General features: G+C 43.5%; 1 protein-coding gene across 4 annotated transcripts in view; it reads left to right on the top strand.

Annotated features, from left to right (window-relative positions):
* ptar1 (protein prenyltransferase alpha subunit repeat containing 1) overlaps positions 1-24,968 on the top strand; it is a 94,524-nt gene that overhangs the window by 6,270 nt on the left and 63,286 nt on the right. Inside the window, exon 2 of one of the 4 annotated variants that reach the window (XM_088375162.1) lies at positions 18,848-18,894. The exons of the other annotated variants lie outside the window; for them this stretch is intronic. Within the exon in view, the coding sequence (XP_088231288.1) occupies positions 18,857-18,894 (38 nt within the window). The 5' untranslated portion in view covers positions 18,848-18,856. The remainder of the gene's footprint in view (positions 1-18,847; positions 18,895-24,968) is intronic. 4 annotated transcript variants of the gene reach the window in all.

Below are 24,968 nucleotides of genomic sequence, written 5' to 3'. Positions count from 1 at the left end.
ACATAGACTCATCAGGTATTTAGGTTGCGGTGAAACTTTTTCACGTCAGATGTAATTGAAAAAAATGATCATATAGGCTTATTGATAACAAGGAAATTAATCAATGTGCACGATAAACACATTACAGAAATATCCTCCTACTAAAATCCATTTCCCGCAGTGAAAGTTTTCTGTAAGCTAAAAAAAAAAAGGCTAAGAACATATTTACCTTGGATTCATCCTGCACCAGGAGCATGAAATTTCGCGACGAAATATGGTGATGTCATCGCTAAAAATTAAATGTGTAATATCTGCAAAACCGTAGCAGCACAAACGAAACTTTTTGCAGCACAAACCATCACAAACGAAGCACAAACGAACGGTACCATTTTGGGTCCATTTGGAGGAAAATGGGGGGCTGGGTGACGTCATCGCTATGACTTAAATGTGTAATATCTGCAAAACCGTGGCAGCACAAACGAAACTTTTTGCAGCACAAACCATCACAAACGAAGCACAAACGAACGGTACCATTTTGGGTCCATTTGGAGGAAAATGGGGGGCTGGGTGACGTCATCGCTATAAAATAAATGTGTAATATCTACGAAACCGAAGCAGCACAAACGAAGGTTTTTGCGGCACAAACCAGCACTAACGAAGCACAAACGAACGGTACCATTTTGGGTTCATTTTGAGCAGATGGGGGGCTGGGTGAACTCTGGATTAAACTGTCCATATCAGTATCCTAGATATCCAACTTTTTTTTTTTCACCATTGAAGTCTGATGTGTTTTCAAAGTGTTCCTTTAATTTTTTTTGAGCAGTGTTTGTGTGTGTGTGTATACACACACACACAAACACACACACACACACACACGCACAGGACTGTCTCAGAAAATTAGAATATTCTGATGAAATTAAAAAACAATTCAAGTCAAAATAAAAACCAGGATATGTTTGTATATATATATATATATATATATATATATATATATATATATATATATATATATATATATATATATATATATATATATATATATATGTATATATATATATATATATGTATATACACACACTATACATATATATATCCTTTATTTCCTGTAATGCAATTCAAAAAACAAAAATGTCATACATTCTGGATTCATTACAAATCAACTGAAATATTGCAAGCCTTTTATTATTTTAATATTGCTGATTATGACATACAGCTTAAGAAAACTCAAATATCCTATCTCAAAATATTAGAATATCGTGAAAAAGTATACTAGTAGGGTATTCAACTAATCACTTGAATGGTCTAATTAACTTGAAACACCTGCAAGGGTTTCCTGAGCCCTGAAAAACACTCAGCTTGGTTCAGTAAACTAAATCACATGTATGGGGAAGACTGCTGATCTGACTGCTGTTCAGAGGACCATAATTGATACCCTCCATCAGAAGGGTAAGACACAAAAAGACATTTCTCAAAGAGCAACCTGTTCAGAGTGCAGTTTTTTTGTTTGTTTATTTTGAACATTAAAGAAATACAAGAAAAAAGTAAAAAAATACAGAAAATGATAACTCCATAGTACAATAGAACATAAAAAAAAGAAAAAATGATATTGCATTATAATTTTCCCTTTATCGTAAATTCATGTTTGTTCAAAAGAGAGTAGAAGGAAGCCTAAGCTTATCTAAGTCTACCCCCTTGTAGCTGTTTCTCTTTGATTCTGTCCAGATTTGACCATAGTCAAATATATTTATAAATAAATAAATACAAAAGCAACTTAAACAACTTCACAGCATATTACGGTATCCCGTCAATATTTTGTCCTTTTTTTAAACTTAGGCAAGGTACTACAGTTCTTTAGTGCTTCACTGCTGGTGTTCCATAATTCCACACCTTTAACTGTTATACAATGTAACTTTAAGTTTGTTCTCACCAAATCTCTTTTAAACATGAGTGTTCCTCTTAAATAATAGGTACTTTTCCTCCACTCAAACAACCTCTGGGTACTGTTTGGCAATTGATTATTTTTTATTTTGTACATGAGTTGGATGGTTTTAAAGTCGACTAGGTCATTGTATTTCAGTGAGTTCAGTTTAATAAAGAGAGGGTTTGATGGTTCTCTATAATCAGCATTATTTACAAGTCGTATTGCTTTTTTTTGAAGAATGAAGATTGGATCTGTGTTTGTTTTGTATGTATTGGCCCACACCTCCACACAGTAAATAATGTATGGGAGTATGAAGGAGCAGTACAAGGAATATATAGACAACTGATTTATAAGGTCTTTTACTTTATATAATACTGCTAATGATTTAGAAATGTTTGATTTGATATACATTATGTGGTTTCCAACTCAATTTATTATCTATAAGCACTGCAAGAAATTTGATTTTAATTTATTCTTTCTATTTCTATATTATTTATTGTAAGAATTTAGTCTGTGTTAGTTGGACGGTTTCCAAATATACGTATTTTCCGGACTATAAGTCGCTCCGGAGTATAAGTCGCACCAGCCATAAAATGCCCCAAAAAGTGAAAAAAAAGATATATAAGTCGCTCCGGAGTATAAATCGCATTTTGGGGGCAATTTATTCGACAAAATCCCACACCAAAAACAGTCATGAACGAGCAACAACAGGCTAAACGATAGCAACAACAGGCTAAACGATAGGTATGCTAACGTGACAAACACAAACAAAGAGCTGAGAACGAGCCTGACGTAACATATAGAGTGATTAAGGACAACTATTACATAAATAACATGTTTACAAAACCATCAGTGTCACTCCAATTCATTAAATAGCAACAACAGGCTAAACGATAGGTATGCTAACGTGACAAACTCAAACAAAGAGCTGAGAACGGGCCTGACGTAACATATAGAGTGATTAAGGACAACTATTACATGAATAACATGTTTATAAAACCATCGGTGTCACTCCAATTCATTAAATAGCAACAACAGGCTAAACGATAGGTATGCTAACGTGACAAACTCAAACAAAGAGCTGAGAACGGGCCTGACGTAACATATAGAGTGATTAAGGACAACTATTACATGAATAACATGTTTATAAAACCATCGGTGTCACTCCAATTCATTAAATAGCAACAACAGGCTAAACGATAGGTGTGCTAACGTGACAAACACAAACAAAGAGCTGAGAACGGGCCTGACGTAACATATAGAGTGATTAAGGACAACTATTACATGAATAACATGTTTATAAAACCATCGGTGTCACTTCAATTCATTAAATCCATCGATCGTTCTTTGTCAACAATGGGTGCGCACGGCTGAGGACGCTTGCATTTCAAAATATTCCACATATTCCTCAGGCTCATATAACGATAGATAAACTATATTTCAAATAACTATAATACAAGCCAATAATATTATCAAACCATCCGTGCATTTTAATTCCATTAAATCCATCGATCAAATTCCTCGTCCTTTGTCAACATCGCCGCGCGTGCGCCCTGACGTTAGCCTCGTCTTTATTCCACAGATCTACTATATAACTATATTGTAGCGTTAACAAAGTACAAGGATAGACGTGGGTTTGGTAAACGGCTCTTTATTAAACAAAACAAACTTCCAAGCGTGTGACGGCGTGGACTTCCAGACAGACCGGGCGTGCGTAATGGCCATGTCCGAGCCCCGCGCACCGTTCGCGGACAACCACTCGGCCGAGCGCCGGCCCCCGACTCAGTAGAGTCGGACCGGGCGTGCGTAAAAGCCATAATAGTTTTTCAAACCTTCTATGTCACTCCAAATCCTTAATTCCTTCAAACTCTTTGTCCTCCGTGTCACTTAGAAATGATCACCGCTAATGATGTCCTTGTGTGGGCACGTTTGTATGTAAACAACCGCCGCGCCGCGCTACTGACGTCACTTGAAATAGTAATCCACTGGTACATCACGGTTCACCAAACTTTCTTTCTGCTGCTCGATTACTGTTTTCAGCTGCATATTTTACAACTTGAAGTTTGGAACGTGTAAAATATGAGTTTCTTTTTGGTGCCATTTTTCTTAAGCCCACCCAGTTGATGAGTCACGGCCAACGGTGAAATTTAGAGCGCCCTCATCCAGTTTCGTCTGAAAATATAATTTTTTTGGGTTGTTTTATCAAAGTCAAAGTCTGCTTTATCGTTGATTTTTTTTTTTTTTTTTTTTTATATACTAAGACACGCAAAGAGATTGAAATTACGTTTCCACTATCCCTTGGTGAGATAGTACACATGTGCATACAAGCAACACAAAAAAAACAAGAAGGCACAAACAATGAATAAATAAGAGTGTTGAATAAATGATAAATAAACAAATAATAATAAATAATAATAATAAATATAATAGGAGCAAAAATGGAGCAAGTGTACATACAGCAGACAGTGGACTTGGATATGGTGCTTTAAAGTGTTAATTGCTTTAATTGAAGTTTTCTCTATTTTTTATGTTTTGAATATGTTCAAGATAAAGATATAAAAGCATGTGAAGTGATCAACTATACTAAAAATAACATGGGAAGTGGTCAACTATACTTGTAAGTGATGTCTTAATGATCAAGTAAAAATTTGTGAAAAAAAACATATATAAGTCGCTCCTGAGTATAAGTCGCCCCCCCACCCAAACTATGAAAAAAACCGCGACTTATAGTCCGGAAATTACGGTAATATACTTTGTTTTACTTAAATTTAGTGTAAGTTTATTTGTGTCAAACCAACTCTGCAATTTTTTCATTTCAATACCCACAGTATCCAGTAGTTGATCCAGGTCGTCCCCACTGCAAAGCAGGGGTGTGTCATCTGTAAAAACTACGGCCTTGAGTAACCTGGAGACCTTGCACATATCATTGACATACAAAATAAATAACAAGGGGCCTAATATTGAGCTCTGAGGAACCCCACACTTTACCTGCTTTAGTTTTGATTTTCAGTCCATAAGTTTCACATTTTGGTTCCTGTTTGATAAATAACTGTTTAACCAAGTGAGTGACATACCTTGTATCCCACTGCAAACACTGGCGGGTGGTCGCTTGAATAATTTATTATCAGTCCAGTTTTTACTTTCTTTTCAATTACATTTGTAAATATATTATCAATTATTGTGGCACTGTGAGATGTGATTCTAGTCGGACGGGTTATTGCGGGGTAGAGACTCATACTGTACATTAAGTTAATAAATTCTGTTACTGGAGTCAGCTGAAGTGGGTTCAATAGATCTATATTATAATGGCCACAGACATAGCCCATTTTCGTATTGATTTTTCTTTCTAACATTGCTGATAATAGTTCACCAAATGTCTCAATACATGAACCTGGACATCTGTATACACAGCTTACCAGAATGTTTTTGGATGATTCCATTTCTATTTCAACAGTAATACATTCCATGATATTATCTATTGCTTGAGGCATACTTTTTACTATCTTACACTTATAGTTTTTATCTATGAAAGGAGCCACTCCTCCACATCTTTTTATCTTCCTATTTAATGTATAACTCTCATACTCCTCTATGTCAATCTTTTCAGACTGATCATCCTTTAACCAGGTTTCAGATATTGCAATTACAGTAAACGGGTTATTCGTATCTTTTAAACATTGTTTGATCTCAGAGATGTTTGCTTTCAAGCTCCTACTATTAAAATGCATAATTGATATAGCTCTCTTTATTTGTTACATTCTTGTTAAATTGCTCTGCATTATAATTGTCAGGGTTTTCCAGATTATCTTTATCGTGTGATTATGTTGGAATGCAACCTGTAATAAATAACCTAGCTAGATTAATTTTATGCTTATGTTGTAATGCAACCTGTAATAAATAACCTAGCTTGTCCCATCCTACACGTCGTAAAATACCCCCTGATATGCTTTGACTAGAGGGCAAGGGCTTCAGCCCTATCCAGTCTACTCTTACCCGCACCCTGTTTCTCTTAATAAAAATGCTCTTGCAGAAGGCCAGAGTCAGACCTCATTCGGTCATTGCTGTACGCACAGCGACAAATGGACTGTCCACCTGCAGGTGTTCAAAAGGACTTACTTGTCTCCCGTGTGGTTCTTGCAAAATAAGTTAGAGTGAGCACCACTCTAACATTAGTATTTACAATTCCTTTGAGTGTAGTTGATAAAGAAGTTATTCACAGGATCAATATTGTTCTCGATGAAATATCAAATGAAATCAAATGTTTTCAAATCAAGTTCTTCATTTTCAGTTATCAGTGCTTGTTTGTTAAACACACCAGTTGGAGAAGAAAGGCTTTTGTCAATACTGTTCATGGTGGGTTGATAATAATAATAAAGTTTTTACCTTCCATGATCGAAGAGTACCACAACCTTAGGTTCAACAGAATGATGGTCAGATTACTAGTCTCCTTTGTACCTCTTAAATTGCTCTATGGCGCTGATGCAGAAACCATGAGAACTTTCTGCTGCTCCAACAGGTTTGATGAACACCTTGCAACCAGCAGTCCAAGTGGACTGTATTTTACCATTTTTCTTAAGAGCTCTTGCTTTCTTAGCTATTTCACCATTTTTCTTGGTGAGGTGTTCATTAATGTACACGTTCATGCCTTTTAGTTTTCTACCTTCTTTGAGCCTTCTTATTTTACCTGTTTGTAAATCGTACAATTATAGATGGTATGACAGGCTTGCCATTTAAACTCTTGGTTGGCAGAGTGTGGCATGCCTCAATATTGACAGTGTCAATGACGATGTCTTTAATCTGGAGGAAAGTTTTTACCTGCTCCTCGGTTGTCTCCTCATATTCAGGATTGTCCTCAGAAGCAAGGCCTTTCACAGCCTGCTGGTAGCTCCGTGGATTGATCTTTAAACCTGTGATGATGACATCGTTCATTCTTGAATACTGCTCCAAACTGTCTAATCTATTTTCCAGGCTGACAATTTTCGTATTTTGTTGGCAGAGTGTGGCATGCCTTAATAGTGACAGTGTCAATGACGATGTCTTTACTCTGGAGGAAAGTTTTTACCTGCTCCTCGGTTGTCTCCTCATGTTCAGGATTGTCCTCAGAAGCAAGGCCTTTCACAGCCTGCTGGTAGCTCCGTGGTTTGATCTTTAAACCTGTGATGATGACAGCGTTCATTCTTGAATACTGTTCCAAACTGTCTAATCTATTTTCCAGGCTGACAATTTTCTTATTTTGTTCAATGTTTAGTTGTTTGAGCTGCTTTACCTCTCCCATCAGCTCTGTAATAATTGCCTGTTGTTTCATTATGGTTTCCACATTTGAAGACTTCACTTCTACTGATAACTTCAGCTCCTCCATGTCCTTCTGAAGCACTTTCATGGCTATCCCGGTTGTCAGTCTAAGCCTGATGGTAGCTCTCCTCCTTGGGCGGGAGGTGCTATCCCACTCAGCCTGGTGACAGATCTCCTCCTGGGGCGGCTAGTAATGCTAGCCCACTGGGCCTGGTGGTGGCTGTCCTCGTGGAGCTGATGGTGTTGGCCTACTGGGCCTGGTGGTAGTTGGTCTCCTGGTACCTGGTGTTGGCTGGGCTCCTGGGGGGGGGGGGTGGGGGGGGGATGATCGCTGGTCCGGCGCAGGTGGCTAGAGGTCTGGTGAAGGCCACTGGTCCGGTGTTGCTGGCACGCAGTCCGCCGACGGCCGCAGGTCCAGCGTTGCTGGGACGAAGTCCGGCAACGACCGCGGGTCCTGCGTTGCTGGCTCAAGGTCCGGCGACGGCCGCGGGTCCGACGACGCTGGGGTGAGACCCTAATGCGGCCGCGAGCCTGATAGCGCCGGGAGGAACCCCAATGGCGGCCGCGGGTCTGGCGTCGCTGGAGCAAAATCGAACGTCGGCCGCAGAGCCGATGGCGCCGGAAAGCTCCGGTGTTTGCTGGCTCAACGACTTCCCGACAAAGAAGAAGCCTCGGCGTGATCGCTCTTCGACGTGATCGCTCTTCAAAGCACATCCACAAAAAGTCTGTTGGAAGGGGTAAATGTGGCAGGAAACGCTGCCCAACCAAGAGAGATGACCGCAGCCTTAACAGCATTGTGAAGAAGAGTCGCTTCCAGAATTTGGGGGAGCTTCAAAGACAGTGGACTGAAGCTGGAGTCCAGGTATCAAAAGCCACTGTTCACAGACGTGTCCGGGAAATGGGCTACAATCGCCTTATTCCCATGGTCAAGCCACTTCTGAACTGAAGACAACGGAAGAAGCGTCTGACTTGGGCTATGGAGAAGAAGCACTGTACATTTTCAGAGTGGTCCGAAGTCCTCTTTTCAGACGAAAGCAAGTTTTGTATTTCATTTGGATGTCAAGGCGCCAGAGTCTGGAGAAAGGCTGGGGCGGAGCAAAATCCAAGTTGCTTGAAATCCAGTATGAAGTTCCCACAGTCAGCGATGGTTTGGGGAGCTATGTCAGCTGCTGGTGTTGGTCCACTGTATTTCATCAAGTCCAGAGTAAATGCAGATTTTAGAGCACTACATGCTTCCGTCTGCTGAAAAGGTCTATGGAGATGATGATTTCATTTTCCAGCATGATCTGGCACCTGCCCAAAGTGCCAAAACCACCAGTAAATGGTGTAATGACCATGGCTTTACTGTCCTCGATTGGCCTGCCAATTCCCCTGACCTGAACCCCATAGAGAATGTGTAGGGTATTGTGAAGAAGAAGCTGAAAGACACCAGACCCAACAATTCAAATGAGCTAAAGGCCGCTATTGAAGCATCCTGGGCATCCATAAAACCTCAGCAATGCCACAGGCTGATTGCCTCCATGCCACGCCGCCTTGATGCAGTAATCCGTGCAAAAGGATTCCCAACCAAGTACTGAGTGCATTAATGGACATTTTCAAATATTTCTTTTATTGTTATGTTTTTTGTATTAAAATTTTTCGAGGTAGGATTTTTGAGTTTTCTTATGCTGTAAGCCATAATCAGCAATGTTAAAATAATAAAAGGCTTGAAATATTTCAGTTGATTTGTAATGAATCCAGAGTGTATGACATTTTTGTTTTTTCAATTGCATTACAGGAAATAAAGGATATATATATGTATAGTGTGTGTATATATATATATATATATATATCCTGGTTTTAGAAGTTTTATTTTGACTTAAATTGTTTTTTAATTTGGAAAAAAATGCGCGATGTAGTGAAGCTGCGATAAACAAAACACGAAGTAGCAAGGAATCACTGTATATACCGTAATTTTCTGACTTTGTCGCATTTTTTTCATAGTTTGAGCGGGGGGCCGACTTAAATTAAATTATTCACGAATTTTTACTTTTACACATTACTTACTATGGCTGTGGAAGCGATCCAGGGCGCTTGCTTGTAGCACACACACGTTGAGCTCTTGTTTTGTGAAATAAAGAGCCGGTTACCAAACCCACGTCTTGCCAGGTAATTTGGTGAAGCTACAATATAGTTATATACGTAGATCTGTGATCTGAACCTCAGCTTACGACGAGGTTGACGACAAGGCTGATGTTTGTGGCGCATGTAGGTCCGGAGTCAACAGCTGTTTTTTTTTTTTGTTTTTTTTTTTTTGACACAGATGATTAATATTCCGATGGATTTAATGATTTGGAGTGACACGGATGGTTCGTTAAAATCGTTTATTTTACATTTATTTGACATATCTAGTCTGACGTCAGTGGCGCACGTAGTTCCGCCGTCAACAGCTGTTGTTTTTTTTTTTCTTTAACGTCACATAGTATATACACACACGCACACACACAGTGGAGCCTCGGTTTTCGAACGTCCCGGTTCTCGAACAAATCGGTATTCGAACAAAAAATTCGAGATCTTTTTGCTTTGGATGTTGGACGAAATTCGGTTGTCGAACCTCGCGAGATGAGCTGAGAGGAACCGCATGCCAACTGACTCCGTTCGTTATTACATTCTCGTTACTCTGAGGGTTGCATCAACTCTAATCATGCCTCCAAAGGAAGCACGTAGCAGCAGTAAAGCCATCCTAAAACACAAAGATGCTCCTAAAGCAATAAGAGTGAGCGCCCTGCGCTCTGCGGTTGCACGATCGGACCAAATTAAGCTCCCTGCGCACTGAGGTCCACTTACATTTTGGAAAGTCCATTAGGACTTTAAAAATATTTTCTAAATTTTAGCGACAATAATGCGACCAGCGCGGTGGGCGACGCGCTCCGGCTGCGCGTTCGGTGGTGTGCTGCAGTTGCGCGATTGGACAAAAATGCGCAAATGAATAAATGCTTTAGAAAGGCGTTTTTTATTTTATTTATTTATTTTTATTTTTTTGCTTGGAACGGAATTTTTTTTTCCCATTATTTGTAATGGGAAAATATGATTTGGAATTCGAACGATTCACTTCTCGAACAGCCTTCTGGAACGGATTGTGGTCGAAAACCGAGGCTACACTGAATATATATATGTATTGTGATGGTAGTCTGGCAGATAAGGCAAACACACTTAGAAAATGTCATTGTGGAAAAAAACTCCCCCTCCCATTCCCTATGAAAGTGATACATTTTTATCTTTTTACCATGTCCAGTGTCAAACGCACCTCTTTAAATAAGGTGCCCCTGGCTACCCGGTAACGGGTTTGTCTTAGCCGGGTTCGGAGATTCGTCCGTAATCTAACCACCCGAGTTAAATTAACTCCACCGGAATCAATCTAATTTCTGTACGACGCCAATCCCTCTCAAGTCACCCGAAGCTCGAGCGGAGTAACTCAATTCGAGGCAAGACTTCGAAGTGACCACATCGTGTTGATGGCTCCCCGCTAATGTTTGAAGTTCTTATTACGTTACGGATATTTTTAGATGTCTTTGTTAAGACCTCAGGGATTCGTTTGTATAGCGCACCCAAGCACTAGTTTTGCCGAAGTAAATGTTGATATGGGTCCGTTCCCCTTGGTCGCTCATGCAGCGAGCCGACCAACTTGTTTATTCGAAAGAGAATCGAATTAATAAAAGTGTGACAATAATAGCATTTAAGAAGAAAATTAATGCACTTTATATTATTAATTCTAACTCCTTATATGTAGATTTTGCACTTAACTGTCGGAGTGCTTCACCCCACTTGATTGCTTTAAAAAGAGTAACAACTTTCTTAAAACGAATAAAAATGTCTTACTGTATTTAGATATGCCCCGTAATTAATTTGGAAGGCAAGTCTATTTTACGATCGTGTCCTGTTTAACTTTTGACGCGGCCCGACAAATTTAGGAACTGGGCCGCGCCCGACGGACAATCGAAATACTTTTATCCTTCACCAACTCTGATAATCTATTTTAACCATCGTCGTTATTTTATTTAGAGGAAGTAAATTTTCAAACGAATTCACTTTTAACGAATTCACTCTTCCCTTAAATATCTACGAAAGTTATTTAATTCTCTAATATGTTCGGAGTTACTTTTTACGCGGCCCGTCAAAAGGGGAAACGGGCCTGCACCCTTCAAATAATTAAATTACTTTCAGTTCTACACCAAACCAATAATCCGATTTAAACACTTCTGTTAATTTATTCAGCCGGAGCAAACGTTCAAACGGATTGAAATTCACTCGTGTCTCAAATAACTACGAAAGTTATTCAGTTGTCTAAAATTGTCTGATGTTACTTTTATTTATTACGGTCCTATGTTATACCATAATAACCCCCCGCACATTAGTCAAATCGTCAAATCAACCCCAAAACCATCGATTGCACATTCAGTACAAATCAGCGCACAACGAAGTAAATAATATACAAAACACATTTATTGAAGAAACATGAAATAGAATTACAAATCTCAATTACTCCAGAAACCGAACAATTTCACTCACTGATACCCGTGTTAATAAAATCATTCAATCCCAGAACAATTGGATTGCAAAACACAGTTCATGAAAGAGGGAAAAGGTAGACACCAGCTGCGTGCTATTTTTGGTGGAAGCAAAGTCGAGTGATCAATTCGATCTTACTTCTAAAATCCAAATTAGAGAAACAGGCTGGCCTCGAGGGAGCCGGCGGCCCGATGGCTATTCGCCCCTCTCGCCAAAATACATAAAAATCGTTCTCCCTCACCTAGTTTCTCTTGTAAAGTTGCCCAGTCCAATTCTTTGGAGTAAATCCAAGTTAATTTCAGACCAGCGATCCTGCGTCTCACACAAAGATCCCGGGACTCTGGAAAAAAATCTTGAAACTCCTTCGGGCTTCTTCACGTATGAGCGCTCTTTGGGGTAAAAAGCCTCGTAGCTGCCCCTGCAGGACTTGTCTGGTACCTATATCCTCTCTATAGGGTAAGACCGCCTAGTTTCCCACGCCCTATAGAATTTGGTCAGTTTTCCCATGCTGTATAGGGTTTGGACAATTTTCCCCCGCTCGTACACCTGCTGTCCTTCAGCAGATGTTTCCGCTCTGACCACGCATTACTTTCCACCAATGTACAGCTAGCCCCTGGTAAAGCCTTTCACTTCCCCTTTTCTTCACTTCCTGTTTCATGAAAATAACTTTTTAAAGTTACGCTTCAATTAACTCTGAAATTAAAATCCAAACCTTTGATCTATTTCTTTAACCAATTTATGTCACGCCACTATTCTCATAGTGACGGGTCTCTTGATCGAATTGACTAACAATATTGCTTTAAGCGGTTACAGAATACATTTTTAGCCAAGCAAAGAAATCAAATTTGCCGGTGTACAGGTCGACTCGGTGTATAAGTCGACCCCCTAAAATTCGACGGAAATTTACGGTTTTATGATATATCCTTTGTATAAGTCGAGCTCGATTGTTGCATTATATTAAACTTCAAAATTCAATATGCGAAATTTATTGACGAAATGTGTTCAAATTCCGGGAGGCCGTGCGGATGCGGCTGTTTATAAGCACCGCGGAGGAGATCGCGGCCGGCGAGCTCGCGCACGCCGCCCGGCACCAACGGGAGGCCGGAAATAGCTCCAAGCCGAGCGGATCGGCACTTTATAAGCACCGCGGAGGAGATCGCGGCGCCTCATTGGACTTCCAGCGGCCGGCGAGCTCGCGCACCCGCCCGGCACATCCGGGAGGCCGTGCGCACGAGCCAAGTGGCCGAAAATAGCCCCCGCCGAGCGGATCGGCTGTTTATAAGCACCGCGCATGTGGTCGCGGCGCCTCATTCGACTTCCAGCGGCCGGCGAGCTCGCGCATCCGCCCGGCACATCCGGGAGGCCGTGCGCACGAGCCAAGTGGCCGAAAATAGCCCCCGCCGAGCGGATCGGCTGTTTATAAGCACCGCGGAGGTGGTCGCGGCGCCTCATTCGACTTCCAGCGGCCGGCGAGCTCGCGCACCCGCCCGGCACATCCGGGAGGCCGTGCGCACGAGCCAAGTGGCCAAAAATAGCCCCCGCCGAGCGGATCGGCTGTTTATAAGCACCGCGGAGGTGGTCGCGGCGCCTCATTCGACTTCCAGCGGGCCGCGCACTCGCGCACGCCGCCCGGTTCAAATTTTCTAAGTGCAACGCACAATGAGATGCATGAGAAACGGCCTTGGTTACCATCACATTTGAAGCGATGAATACGAAGTTAAATTTTATGACTCGGTGTATAAGTCGAGGTCGATTTTTTTCGGTCGATTTTGGATCGAAAAAGGTCGACCAATACACCGGCAAATACGGTAATCAAAAAGTAAAAATCACATTTGTGCGTCCATGCATGACTCACACTCTGACATCGTGTTCCTGTTTTATTTCTATTTTAACTTGCTTAGCTTATTTTGGCCCCTTTTTTGGTCTCATGTTTTGGTCTGGCGCCATCTTTTGGACAAATTTGGAATTTCAGCTCTGCCAGTTTATTCCTGTGAACAATCAATTTTTTACCATTTGCACCTTCTTTTCCCCCCATGTTACATGACACCAGCTACCCTACTCATTTTTATACCCTTTCTTAAGTTTAAGAGAAAAAACAGGTTTCTAAAAATTGGAGGGAACTCGCGAGCTAGTGTGTTAGTGTTGTGTTGTTAGCGCCGTTGTTTGTACACGCGTCGTGCGGGGGGAAAAAAAAAGTCACGCGATCGACCAGTAGTGGGTTGGCGATCGTCCGGTTGATAGTGGTTGACAAATTGGGCACCCCTGATTTAGGGAATGCAAAAGGAGGGAAAGGGTAGCTGGAATGCCAGCGGAGCAGGTACACGAGCCGAATAATGAGCAGAGCCGGTCAACGAGCTCGCGTTGTGCATCATGGTGGCATCTCATTACACAGCGGATCGGGCCAATGGGAATCAGGTGGCAGGTGTGCGCGTGTCAAAGCAGACGAAACAGCCAGGACTGATGGTAATCTGCGTCACGCCCTATTCAGTGGGTAACACGGGACAGGTTTTGGCGATCAGCGCCGATTGGCACGCGGAATTCCGCATTGGCGATGCGCGCCCTCGAGGTCTAGCGCGTGGGGCACGTCAGCTGGCTAGTAGGGGAGACACATGACGAAGCCATGCACGAAAGAAAAATGGACTGCTGTGCAGAAATAGTCGGGACAGTGGCAATGAGCGCTCATAGCTTGAGGTATGCCTCTGAGCAATGTGCTTCACTGAAGACAAGTGCATGGCTGGCTGCTGCGCACGTAGAAAAAAGGCTCTGGCACCCTGGATTCGGGACAGCAGCAATTAACCTAATTGCGCAGCGCGTGCCTCTGAGCAATGTGCGTCACTGTGGACGTGACTGAGTTCAAGCGGAGGAGGCAGCAGCCAGCCACGCGCACCAACCGAAGCAGAAAGAGTTGGGACACGTGACAACACCACGTGTTTGATCTTTTATTTATTATATAGGTACAATACATGCACAGAATAATGGTTATTAAGGGAAGAAGAAAGATTTACGTAGTGTAAAAGTATTGGGAGGGTTTAAAAAGCTTTAAAATTGTGCACTAGACCACAATGCAACAGGGGATTCATAAGCAACCGCGACTCACCTTTGGTTTCGCGATGCATGATGTTCCCCGGGTGTGGTATGGTAAATCTGAGGTTGGACCGTTGCTTGGCAAAGTAAACCATGCTTTTAATTGACTTGCATTACACCCATGCCTTCTAGCGGACAACAAGAAACGTTGTGTTTTGTAAATTTCAATACATTGGTATTTAAATTTCTAAATATGCATATACCGTAGTTGTACTTTGTTCATTGTTTTCACTTGTCAATTATTTCACTGGTTCTTTTATCACAAACAAGATGTTTAGGTTGAATTACCTGACATGTTTCGGCTTGTACTTCCGCCTTCATCAGAGTGTCACTGGTGTAGTTGTGACGCGTCTTTATCAGCTGATGAATGAAGGCGTGGCTCACCTGTCAGATTTGACAGGTGAGTCACGCCCTCTGCTGTCCGTTCACCCCTCCACAATGCTGCTCCAGGTGGTAGAGAGCATGAAAGCTCCCTCGTCCCTGTTGATGGTCCTCGGGCCCCGCTTGCGGATCTCGATGGCCTCCCTGATCCAACGCTGATGTTTGTGTTCTTTGGTGCGGATGACTGGCCTTTTCCCTGTTGCATTGTGGTCTAGTACACAATATTAAAGCTTTTTAAACCCTTTCCAATACTTTTACACTACGTAAATCTTTCTTCTTCCCTTTACTCCGCGGATTTTATTTTTTTGCAGGTGGTTCTGGAACGTATCTCCCGCGGAAAATTAGAGATCACTATACAGGTTGTGTTTTTCTGCAAGTATTTACTGAAGTTTTGCTAAGTCATGGTTTCATCTCTCTTTTTGTTTTTACTGCCATTGTTGCCCAAATCTTTGATTAAAGGCCAATGTTCATCATAGAGCTGGCAACTCCACCAGAAATTTTCCTGCTCCTGCTTCTGTGAACAAATTTGAATCCTTCTAGATGGACTCCCCCTTTATCATCTTTAATCCAGGTTTATGATATTGCATTGATGTTAAAGGGTTTATCCTTTGTGGGTAATCCTGTATTTTTTCAATGTCGGCACCTAAACATGTACATGTTTATAATTGAAATAAATTATAAGCTTTATCTCCAAGTCAATGGGACTATTGAACTGGTCCTTCAAATACACTGCTCAAAAAAATTAAAGGAACACTTTGAAAACACATCAGATTTCAATGGTGAAATTTTTGGGGGGGATATCTATACTGATATAGACGGTTTAAGGTCTCAGGAACAAAAGGATGCCACATCTTTTGATGGAAATAAAAGTTTTCAGCCTATAGAGGGCTCAGTATATAGACACCCCAAAAATCAAAGTGAAAAAATGATGTGGCAGGGTTGTCTATTTTGCCTAAATTCAATCTCTGCAACTCAAAATTCTTTTAAATATCTTGTGTGGCCCCCACGTGTTTGTATGCATGCTTGACAACATCGCGGCATGCTCCTAATGAGACAACGGATGGTGTCTTCTGGAATGTCCTCCCAGATCTGTCTAAGGGCATCAGTGAGCTCCTGTAATGTCTGAGGAGCAACCTGGCGGCGTCTGATGGACCTAAACATTATGTCCCAGAGGTGTTATATCGGGTTTAGATCAGGTGATCTTGAGGGACATTCTGTTGTGTCAATTCCTTCATCCTCCAGATGCTGTCTGCATACTCTTGCCACATGAGGCATTGTCGTGGATCAGGAGGAACCCTGGACCTAGTCAGACTGCCGTTCTCTAGCCTGTAGAGGTATGTTTGTCCCTCCATGGAAATACCTCCCCGGACCATCACTGACCCACCACCGAACCGGTCATGCTGAATGATGTTGCAGGCAGCATAGCACTCTCCTTGGCTTCTCCAGACCATTTCACGTCTATCACAGGTGCTCAAGGTAAACCTGCTCTCATCTGTGAAAAGCACAGGGCGCCAGTGGCGGACTTACCAATTCTGGTGTTCTATGGCAAATGCCAATCGAGCTCCACGGTGCTGAGCAGTGAGCACAGGGCACACTACAGGATGTCATGCCCTGAGGCCACCCTCGTGAAGTCTGTTTCTGACTGTTTGGGCAGAGACATTCACACCAGTAGCCTGCTGGAGGTCATTCTGTAGGGCTCGGGCAGTGATCAACCTGTTTGTTCCTCTTTGCACAAAGCAGCAGACATCGGTCCTGCTGATGGGATGAGGACCGTCTATGGCCCTGTCCAGCTCTCCTACAGTACTAGACCAGCTCAGTGGCCTAGTAGTACAGTGTCCGCCCTGAGACTGGAAGGTTGTGGGTTCAAACCCCGGCCGGGTCATACCAAAGACTATAAAAATGGGACCCATTGCCTCCCTGCTTGGCACTCAGCATCATGGGTTGGAATTGGGGGGTGAGATCACCAAATGATTCCCGAGCGCGGCACCGCTGCTGCTCATTGCTCCCTTCTCCCCCAGGGGATGGATCAAAATCACACAGGGATGGGTTAAATGCAGAGGACAAATTTCACCACACTCAGATGCGTGTGTGTGACGATCATTTTTAATTTTAACTGCCTGTCTCCTGGAATCTCCTCCGTGCTCTGGACATTGTACTGGGAGACACATCAAATCTTCTTGCAACAGCACGCATGGATGTGCCATCCTGGTGGAGTTGGACAATCTGCGCAACTTCAGAAGGGTTAAGAAATCTCCTCATGCTCCCAGTCGTGATAATGACTCCAGCTAAAGCCAACACTTGTGGAAAAACAGTTAAAAAAGATCAAGAGGGAGGAACTTGAAATGGCCTCCACCTGCAAAACCAGTCCTGTTTTGGGGACCATCTCATTGTTGCCCCTCTAGTGCACCTTTTGTTAATTCCATCAACACCAATGCAGCTGAAACTGATCAACAACCCCCTCTGCCACATACCTGACCAAAACTTTATCAGAAAAGTGTAATTGAATTCATGCCATACCCTGATAAAAAACTGTTCCTTTAATTTTGTTTGAGCAGTGTAGTTTATACATTCATCCATTTCATTACAGTAGTAATTAGGTTCATTTGATTTTGGGTGGTGATTTATATAATAGTTTGTGGTTATAACAGCCAAATCCATCAATTCCTGCAATTTAATTTTTGAAGATCAGATTGTTGTATGAGCTGGGCTCATGTTTTTTTTTATTTTTTTTTTAATAGGTTTTGACATGACTCAACTTCAGTGCTCTGATCTGTACCACCAGTCTGATATTTTCCAGAGATGATCCATTTGACATTTGCAGTTTGCCGCCCAAGTACCTCTTCCTTTCCTTCTTCAGTTGCTGGGCAAGCCATACAATGCTGAGATTCTCAATACAAACATTTGATCCCTTTACATTTTCCCTTGTTTCAATAGAGCAATTCTTTACTTCTGTTTGTAAATCTCAGTAGTACAGAGTGATTATCACAGACTCGACCTCTGGTGACTCCTCTTAAGAAGCAGGTGACATAAATCCACTATTCCCGGATCCACAGTTGTGTTATTTGTTGTTAAAACTCCACCACTTGCTCTTCCATAGAACAGTTGTCCTCCTTATCTACATCATCTGTCCTGCGTTGATGCCTCAGTGACCCGGCATCGGTCCTAGGCCTGATCGTGAGAGCTGTGATTATTACACCATTGATCTTGTTCTGCAGATGTTCTGCTGATCTCTTCCACTTTGCTGGAGACAGTTTTGATCAGCCGGTCCTTCTTAGCATTCTCGTCTTTAAAGAATTTGATCTCATCCATCCGAGCTTCTATCTCCATCAGTTGATTTTTTTTATTGAATCAAGACCTTTCACAAGATTTTTGATTTCTCCCACGCAGTCAGCCGTTGCCTGATCCTTCTTTGGTGCCATCTCTCTTGGATTTTATGGTAGTCAAAGCTGAAGCTTTTTGTATTAATCGTGTTTTTTGTTATCCCAAACTGCACAATCAGTGCAGCCCGATGTTGTTTTCATCTTATCACCCATAGTTCACAGCTGTATTCTTGAGAGCTGTTGCGCCCTTGGCAGCCAGAATTGACAATATCTTCTAATACTAAACTGTGACATTTTTTCCTGCATGTTTTTTGATTCACAGTTGTTATAGATGGACATGCTGAAGAAGTTTCCAATAGAGGCACAATGGTGAGCTCGCCTTCAGCAACCCTCATCCAGCGTTCGGCCATTTCGCATACAGTAACTTGTCAGCTAATTCTATTCTATTATCAAATGTGAATAATTTTGCGTTTCTATGTCAATAGGAAAGCGTACAAAGATGGGACCTTAGATTTAATAACAGGAAATGGAAATTGCATGCCAGGAATTTACTGGTCAAGAAAATGACGTGCTGAAAGCCAAGCAGTCCTCTAATTTTTTCCTCCTACTTTTAAATGGCATGCGATCGACCAGCAGTAGCTTACTTTAGTGACGCTCCTGACCACGGTTGCCATCATGCTGAAAGCGATGCAGCCTTGTAATTTACAAGTCGTACTAAAACGTGGTGAAACATTTTGGCAGAGCGCTGTGTACAACCAGTATGGATCAACAAATTCATCAATTGATCCATATAAAAGGCGCTCTGCATTATAAGGTGCACTGTGTTTTTTTGAGTAAATTTTAAGTTTTAAAGTGCGCCTTATAGTGTGGAAAATACGGTATGTTACACACACGCACGCCCACACGCAGACACGTGTCATATTTATATTTAAATATTTATACGTTATTTTCTATATGTCATTTATCCAGCTCAGTGGCCTAGTAGTAGAGTGTCCGCCCTGATACTGGAAGGTTGTGGGTTCAAACCCCGGCCGGGTCATACCAAAAACTATAAAAATGGGACCCATTGCCTCCCTGCTTGGCACTCAGCATTAAGGGTTAGAATTGGGGGGTTAGATCACCAAATGATTCCCGAGCGCGGCACCGCTGCTGCTCACTGCTCCCCTCTCCCCCAGGGGATGGATTAAAAATCACATGGGGATGGGTTAAATGCAGAGACAGAATTTCCCTGAAGGAGTAATCCCAAGGGATTAATAAAGTTGAGTCTAATCTAATCTAATCTATCCATCTATCCAGTTTGTGCTTTGTGGCATATAAGGCCTTCACAGAGCGCTTCCGATAGTCACGGTCAGCTGCTGTAGTCCTCGCTTCAGACCATGACTTCCATCCTGCTTTTTTCCTTTCTTTCTCAACAGTACGCCTCCAGGTGGTCTTCGGTCTTCCTTTCCTTCTTTTTCCTTCTGGTACCCAGGTCATGGCTGTGTTGCAAGCGTTGTTGCGGTCCTGCCGTCGTATGTGTCCAATCTTTCCATCTACGCATCCTAACTTCTTCGCTCAATGTCTCCATTTCAGCTCTCTCTAGTAGGTCTTTAGTGCTGATGTGGTCTTGCCAATGTATGCGGAGTATTCTTCGTAGGCATCGGTTGTGGAACACATCAATTGCCTTGCTCTCCCCTTTATTCATTTTCCACATTTCGCATCCATAAAGCAGTACTGGCACTACTAGTGTCTTTAGCTTGGTTCTTCTTAAGATGTAATTGGAGCTCCAGATCTTTTTAAGATTGATAAATGCCCCTCTTGCTTTTGACAGCTTATTCTTCAGATCTTTCATTCCGCCTCCCTATTTACATAGTATTTCTCCCAAGTAAGTGAACTGGTCGACATTCTCAATATCTTGCTCATTGATCTTGATTCGTTCCTGGTTTTTTGCATTTTCCTCATTGTTTTTGTCTTTTGTGTATAGATCTTGAGTCCTACTCGCTTTATTTCTGCATCCATTCTCAGGTTGTTTTATTCTGCATATTGTGTTTTGTAGAGGAGAGTAACGCTATATCATCTGCGAAGTCCAAATCATCAAGTTTTGATGTCAACGTCCATCTAATTCCATTGTCTCCCTCATGAACTGTTCTTCTCATAATCCAGCCTATCACAAAAACAAGAACCCTGACATATTGCGTCCTTTTTTTACGCTGGTTTTGATGTTGAACCACTCACATACTTCTCCTTGGTTTTCTACCGCACACTGGAAGTCTTCATAAAATAGTTTGACCATTCTCACAATCTTCTCCGGAATTCCATACTTCTTCATGGTGTGTCTGACTTCATAAGACCAAGTGGGGTTGTTGTGATGCGTCTAGTGTGTTGGTGGAGTGCCCAGTGTATGTCACTTCTCACTGTCAACCCTCACCGCTGGCTAGCAGTATGCGAACGGGAGAGCCGAGTGCGTAAGTCTCTCCCTGCCAGTACATAGCCTCTCTAACAGCAAGCCCTATGTAGTGCCTCCACGCGGCGACACATAGTAACTGGGTACAACACGGACCCAGGCAAAACTACAAGGGACTCGGAGGAGGTCTGGCCCCCTAGACGTGCGGCACGCAGGCCCACCGGTGTGTGGACACGCCCTGGTGCCCACGAACCAGCCCCCAACTATGGTTTAAATAGTACCACTGCCCAGTGGGCTCCTCGGGAGAGGAATGGGCTAAGGGAGTCAACCCCTACAGAAAATCAATTTCCCCTTGGGTTGGTGTCAGGAAGGGCATCCGACTGTAAAAACTTTTTGCTCCAAAAATATTCTCAGTATGGCTAGACAAACAGAAGAGGTGGGGTACAGCCTTAAGTACCCCGTGGGCATTTTCATCAGCCTACGACAAAAAGAATGATGGAAAAGGAGGCCAAACCGCAGGTGGATATGACGGCTCTCAGCCCGATGGACTGCGGGGAGGCCTGAACCGGAATAGAGAGGGGCCGGAGGCACGTGTTAGGGTGGCTACATGGAACATCGGCAGCATGTCGCACCGATCCGGGGAGGTGGTTGAGGCTCTACACAGGAGAAGGGTGGATGTCTGCTGTGTCCAGGAGTCGAGATGGAAGGGTGGAAGTGCAAGGATGCTGGGTGCATTCGGCAGAAGGTACAAGTTCTTCTGGCAAGGCTGCAATGAAGGGACTGGTGGTGTTGGAGTACTTATCGCTGAAAAGTGGATAGAGCAAGTGCTCAGCATTAGCAGGGTAAATGAGCGGATCATCTTTTTGAAGTTGATCGTTGGGAAGCGCCTGACAAACGTAATTTCAATCTATGCCCCTCAGGTTGGCAGAAGTCAGGACGAGAAGGATGCGTTCTGGGACAAGGCCATCATGGTGCTGTCAGGGATCCCCCAGAATGAAGTCATAATTCTGGGAGGTGATCTGAATGGACACGTGGGGAGGGAGTCAGATGGCTTTGAGGGGGTACATGGGGGACAGGGGTACGGCATGCGGAACGCAGAAGGAGAGAGGATCCTAGAGTTCGGCGACGCACTGGAGCTGGTGCTGTGCAACACGCTTTTCAAGAAGGACGAAGCCAAATTAGTAACATACAGTTCGGGTGGCTACAAGAGCACAATAGATTACATCATGGTCAGAAAGGAGGACGGCAATCTGGTCAGGGATGCCAAGGCAATCCCCGGAGAAGAGTGTGTGTCCCAGCATCGCCTAGTCATCGGAGACTTAACTCTGTGAATCAAGAAGGTGGGGGCTAAGAAGCATCCTCCCAAGTTGAAGGTGTGGAAGTTACATAGCGCAGGGAGTAAAAATGAGTTTAGGGAGAAGATTGAGCATATAGCAGAAGAAGTGGAGGAGATGATGAAGTCGGGTGGTGTGGATGGCAAGTGGCAGGCAATGAAGAAGGCTCTGCTTGCAGCTACAGAGGAGGTGTGCGGATGGTCAAAAGGTAAAGCAAGACAAAGAGAGACATGGTGGTGGAACGACAGCGTCGAAAAAGCGGTGAATGAGAAGAGGAGGTGCCATAAAGCATGGAAGAAATCTAAAAGGGAGGCAGACCGAGCACGGTATGTAGAAGCAAGGAGGGCGTCACGGACAGCAGTGTGGGAGGCCCAAGAGACCAAGAGGAAAGAATTTGCAAGTGAACTGGAGAGTGAGAGAGGACGAAAGAGCTTCTTCAAGATAGCAAAGCAAATGGTTAAGGAGAGGCGTGATGTGACCGGTGCAAACTGTGTAAAGGATGAGGATGGCAACATCGTGACAGACAACAGAGGAGTGAAGGAAGTATGGCGAAGGTACATGGAGAAGCTGCTGAATGTGGAGAATGACTGGGATGGAGAGGTGGGATGCGACGAAGTGGAGGGTGAATGTTGCCAGATCACGCGAACGGAAGTGGGGAAAGCCATGAAAGCCATGAAGGATGGAAAGGCAGCTGGACCATCTGGAGTGGTGGCAGAGATGCTAAAGGCAGCGGGAGACGTCGGTGTGCAGTGGATGACTGACCTGTGTAACAGTGTCATCACTGAGGGGCACATTCCGGAGGACTGGACAAGAAGCATCCTGGTGCCGCTATTCAAAGGGAAGGGGGACCCACTTGCATGCGGGTCATACAGGGTCATAAAGCTACTGGAACATGGAATGAAGTTGTTAGAGAGGGTGTTGGAAAGGAGGGTGAGGTCACGGGTAGAGGTGGACAAGATGCAGTATGGCTTCATGCCTGGTAAAGGTACAACAGACGCAATTTTTGTCATCCGACAGATGCAGGAGAAACACCAGGAGAAGAGGAAGAGGTTGTACTTCACTTTTGTTGACCTGGAAAAAGCATGGTGCCAAGGGAGGTGGTGAGATGGGCCCTAAGGAAGTCGGGCGTGGAAGAGGGACTGGTTAAGGCTGTGATGACTCTCTACTGCAGAGCATGCACAGCTGTTAGAACAGGAGTTGGCGACAGTAATGGGTTTGAAGTAAGGGTAGGGGTGCACCAGGGATCGGTGCTCAGCCCATTATTGTTTGCTATCGTGATGGATGTGGTATCGAGGGAAGTGAGGGGTGGACTACCATGGGAGCTGCTCTACGCGGATGACCTGGTATTGATGGCTCACAGTCGAGAAGACCTAGCTAGGAAGCTAGCAGCATGGAAGACCTGCCTGGAAGTGAAAGGAATGAAGGTGAATGCGGCAAAATCAAAGGTCATGGTCGGTGGTGCTGGCCTGGGAGTGGTACCACAGTCAGGAGCATGGCCATGTGGAGTTTGCGGGAAGGGGTGCAAGCTAACTCTATCCGGTGCATAACTCTATCAGAGATGGGTACACCGGAGATGCAGCGGAGTAAAAGGCAGCCTACTAGCTGCAAGTGAGACCTTCAAATGCAAGCGGTGCAGGGGAGAAGTCGCCCAAGCAGACCCAGCTGAGCAAGAGGGGCTCATAGTAGATGGGGAGATGTACGAGGTGGTGGACAGCTTCTGCTACCTTGGAGACATGCTTAACGGTGATGGTGGGGTGGACCTAGCAGTGACTACAAGGGTGAGAAGCGGGTGGAAGAAATTCAGGGATCTCATGCCCTTCTTAACATCTAAGGCCCCATCCCTGAAGATGAGAGGCCAAGTGTACTCAGCCTGCGTCAGAAGTAGTATGACGTACGGAAGTGAGGCATGGGCCCTGAAAACAGAACACGAAGAAAAACTAAACAGAGCAGAAATGAGGATGATCAGATGGATGTGTGGTGTGTCAATGAGGGAGAAAAAACCCAGTGCAGAGCTGAGAAAGAAGATGGGAGTGGAGGCCATAGTGGATGTGGTGAGGAGAGGCAGACTGCGATGGTACAGACATGTAGTGAGGAAGGACGAGAACGACTGGGTGAAGAAAGTTATGTCGTATAACGTAGAGGGAACAAGACCCAGTGGCCGACCTAAAAAGACCTGGCAGACGACCGTGTCAGCCGACATGAAGGCACTCGGCATCAACCACGAGATGGCCATGGACCGTTCCCGGTGGAAGAAAGCCATATCAAGAACCCAGTCCAACCCAGCGGCGCCTGGAAAACGGACTTTAAACCGTTGATGATGATGATGAAAGCAGACTTTGTCTTTGATAAAACCAAATAAACAAAACTAAAAACTACATCTGAAAAAATATATATTTTCAGACGAAACTGGATGAGGGCGCTTTAAGTTTCACCGTTGGCCGTGACTCATCAACTGGGTGGGCTTAAGAAAAATGGCACCAAAAAGAAAGTCATATTTTGCAAGTTACAAACTTCAAGTTGTAAAATATGCAGCTGAAAACAGTAATCGAGCAGCAGAAAGAAAGTTTGGAGAACCGTGATGTACCAATGGATTACTATTTCAAGTGACGTCAGTGGCGCGGCGCGGCGGTTATTTACATACAAACGTACCCACATAAGGACTACCGCATCACTAGCGGTGATCATTTCTAAGTGACACGGAGGACAAAGAGTTTAAAGGAATTAAG

The sequence above is a fragment of the Syngnathus floridae genome, chromosome 5 (genome assembly GCF_059516105.1).
Source record: "Syngnathus floridae isolate MCC-2025c chromosome 5, RoL_Sflo_1.0, whole genome shotgun sequence".
Classification (NCBI taxonomy): domain Eukaryota; kingdom Metazoa; phylum Chordata; class Actinopteri; order Syngnathiformes; family Syngnathidae; genus Syngnathus; species Syngnathus floridae.
The sequence above is the reverse complement of the archived record's forward strand: the minus strand, read 5'-3'. Positions and strand labels throughout refer to the sequence as shown.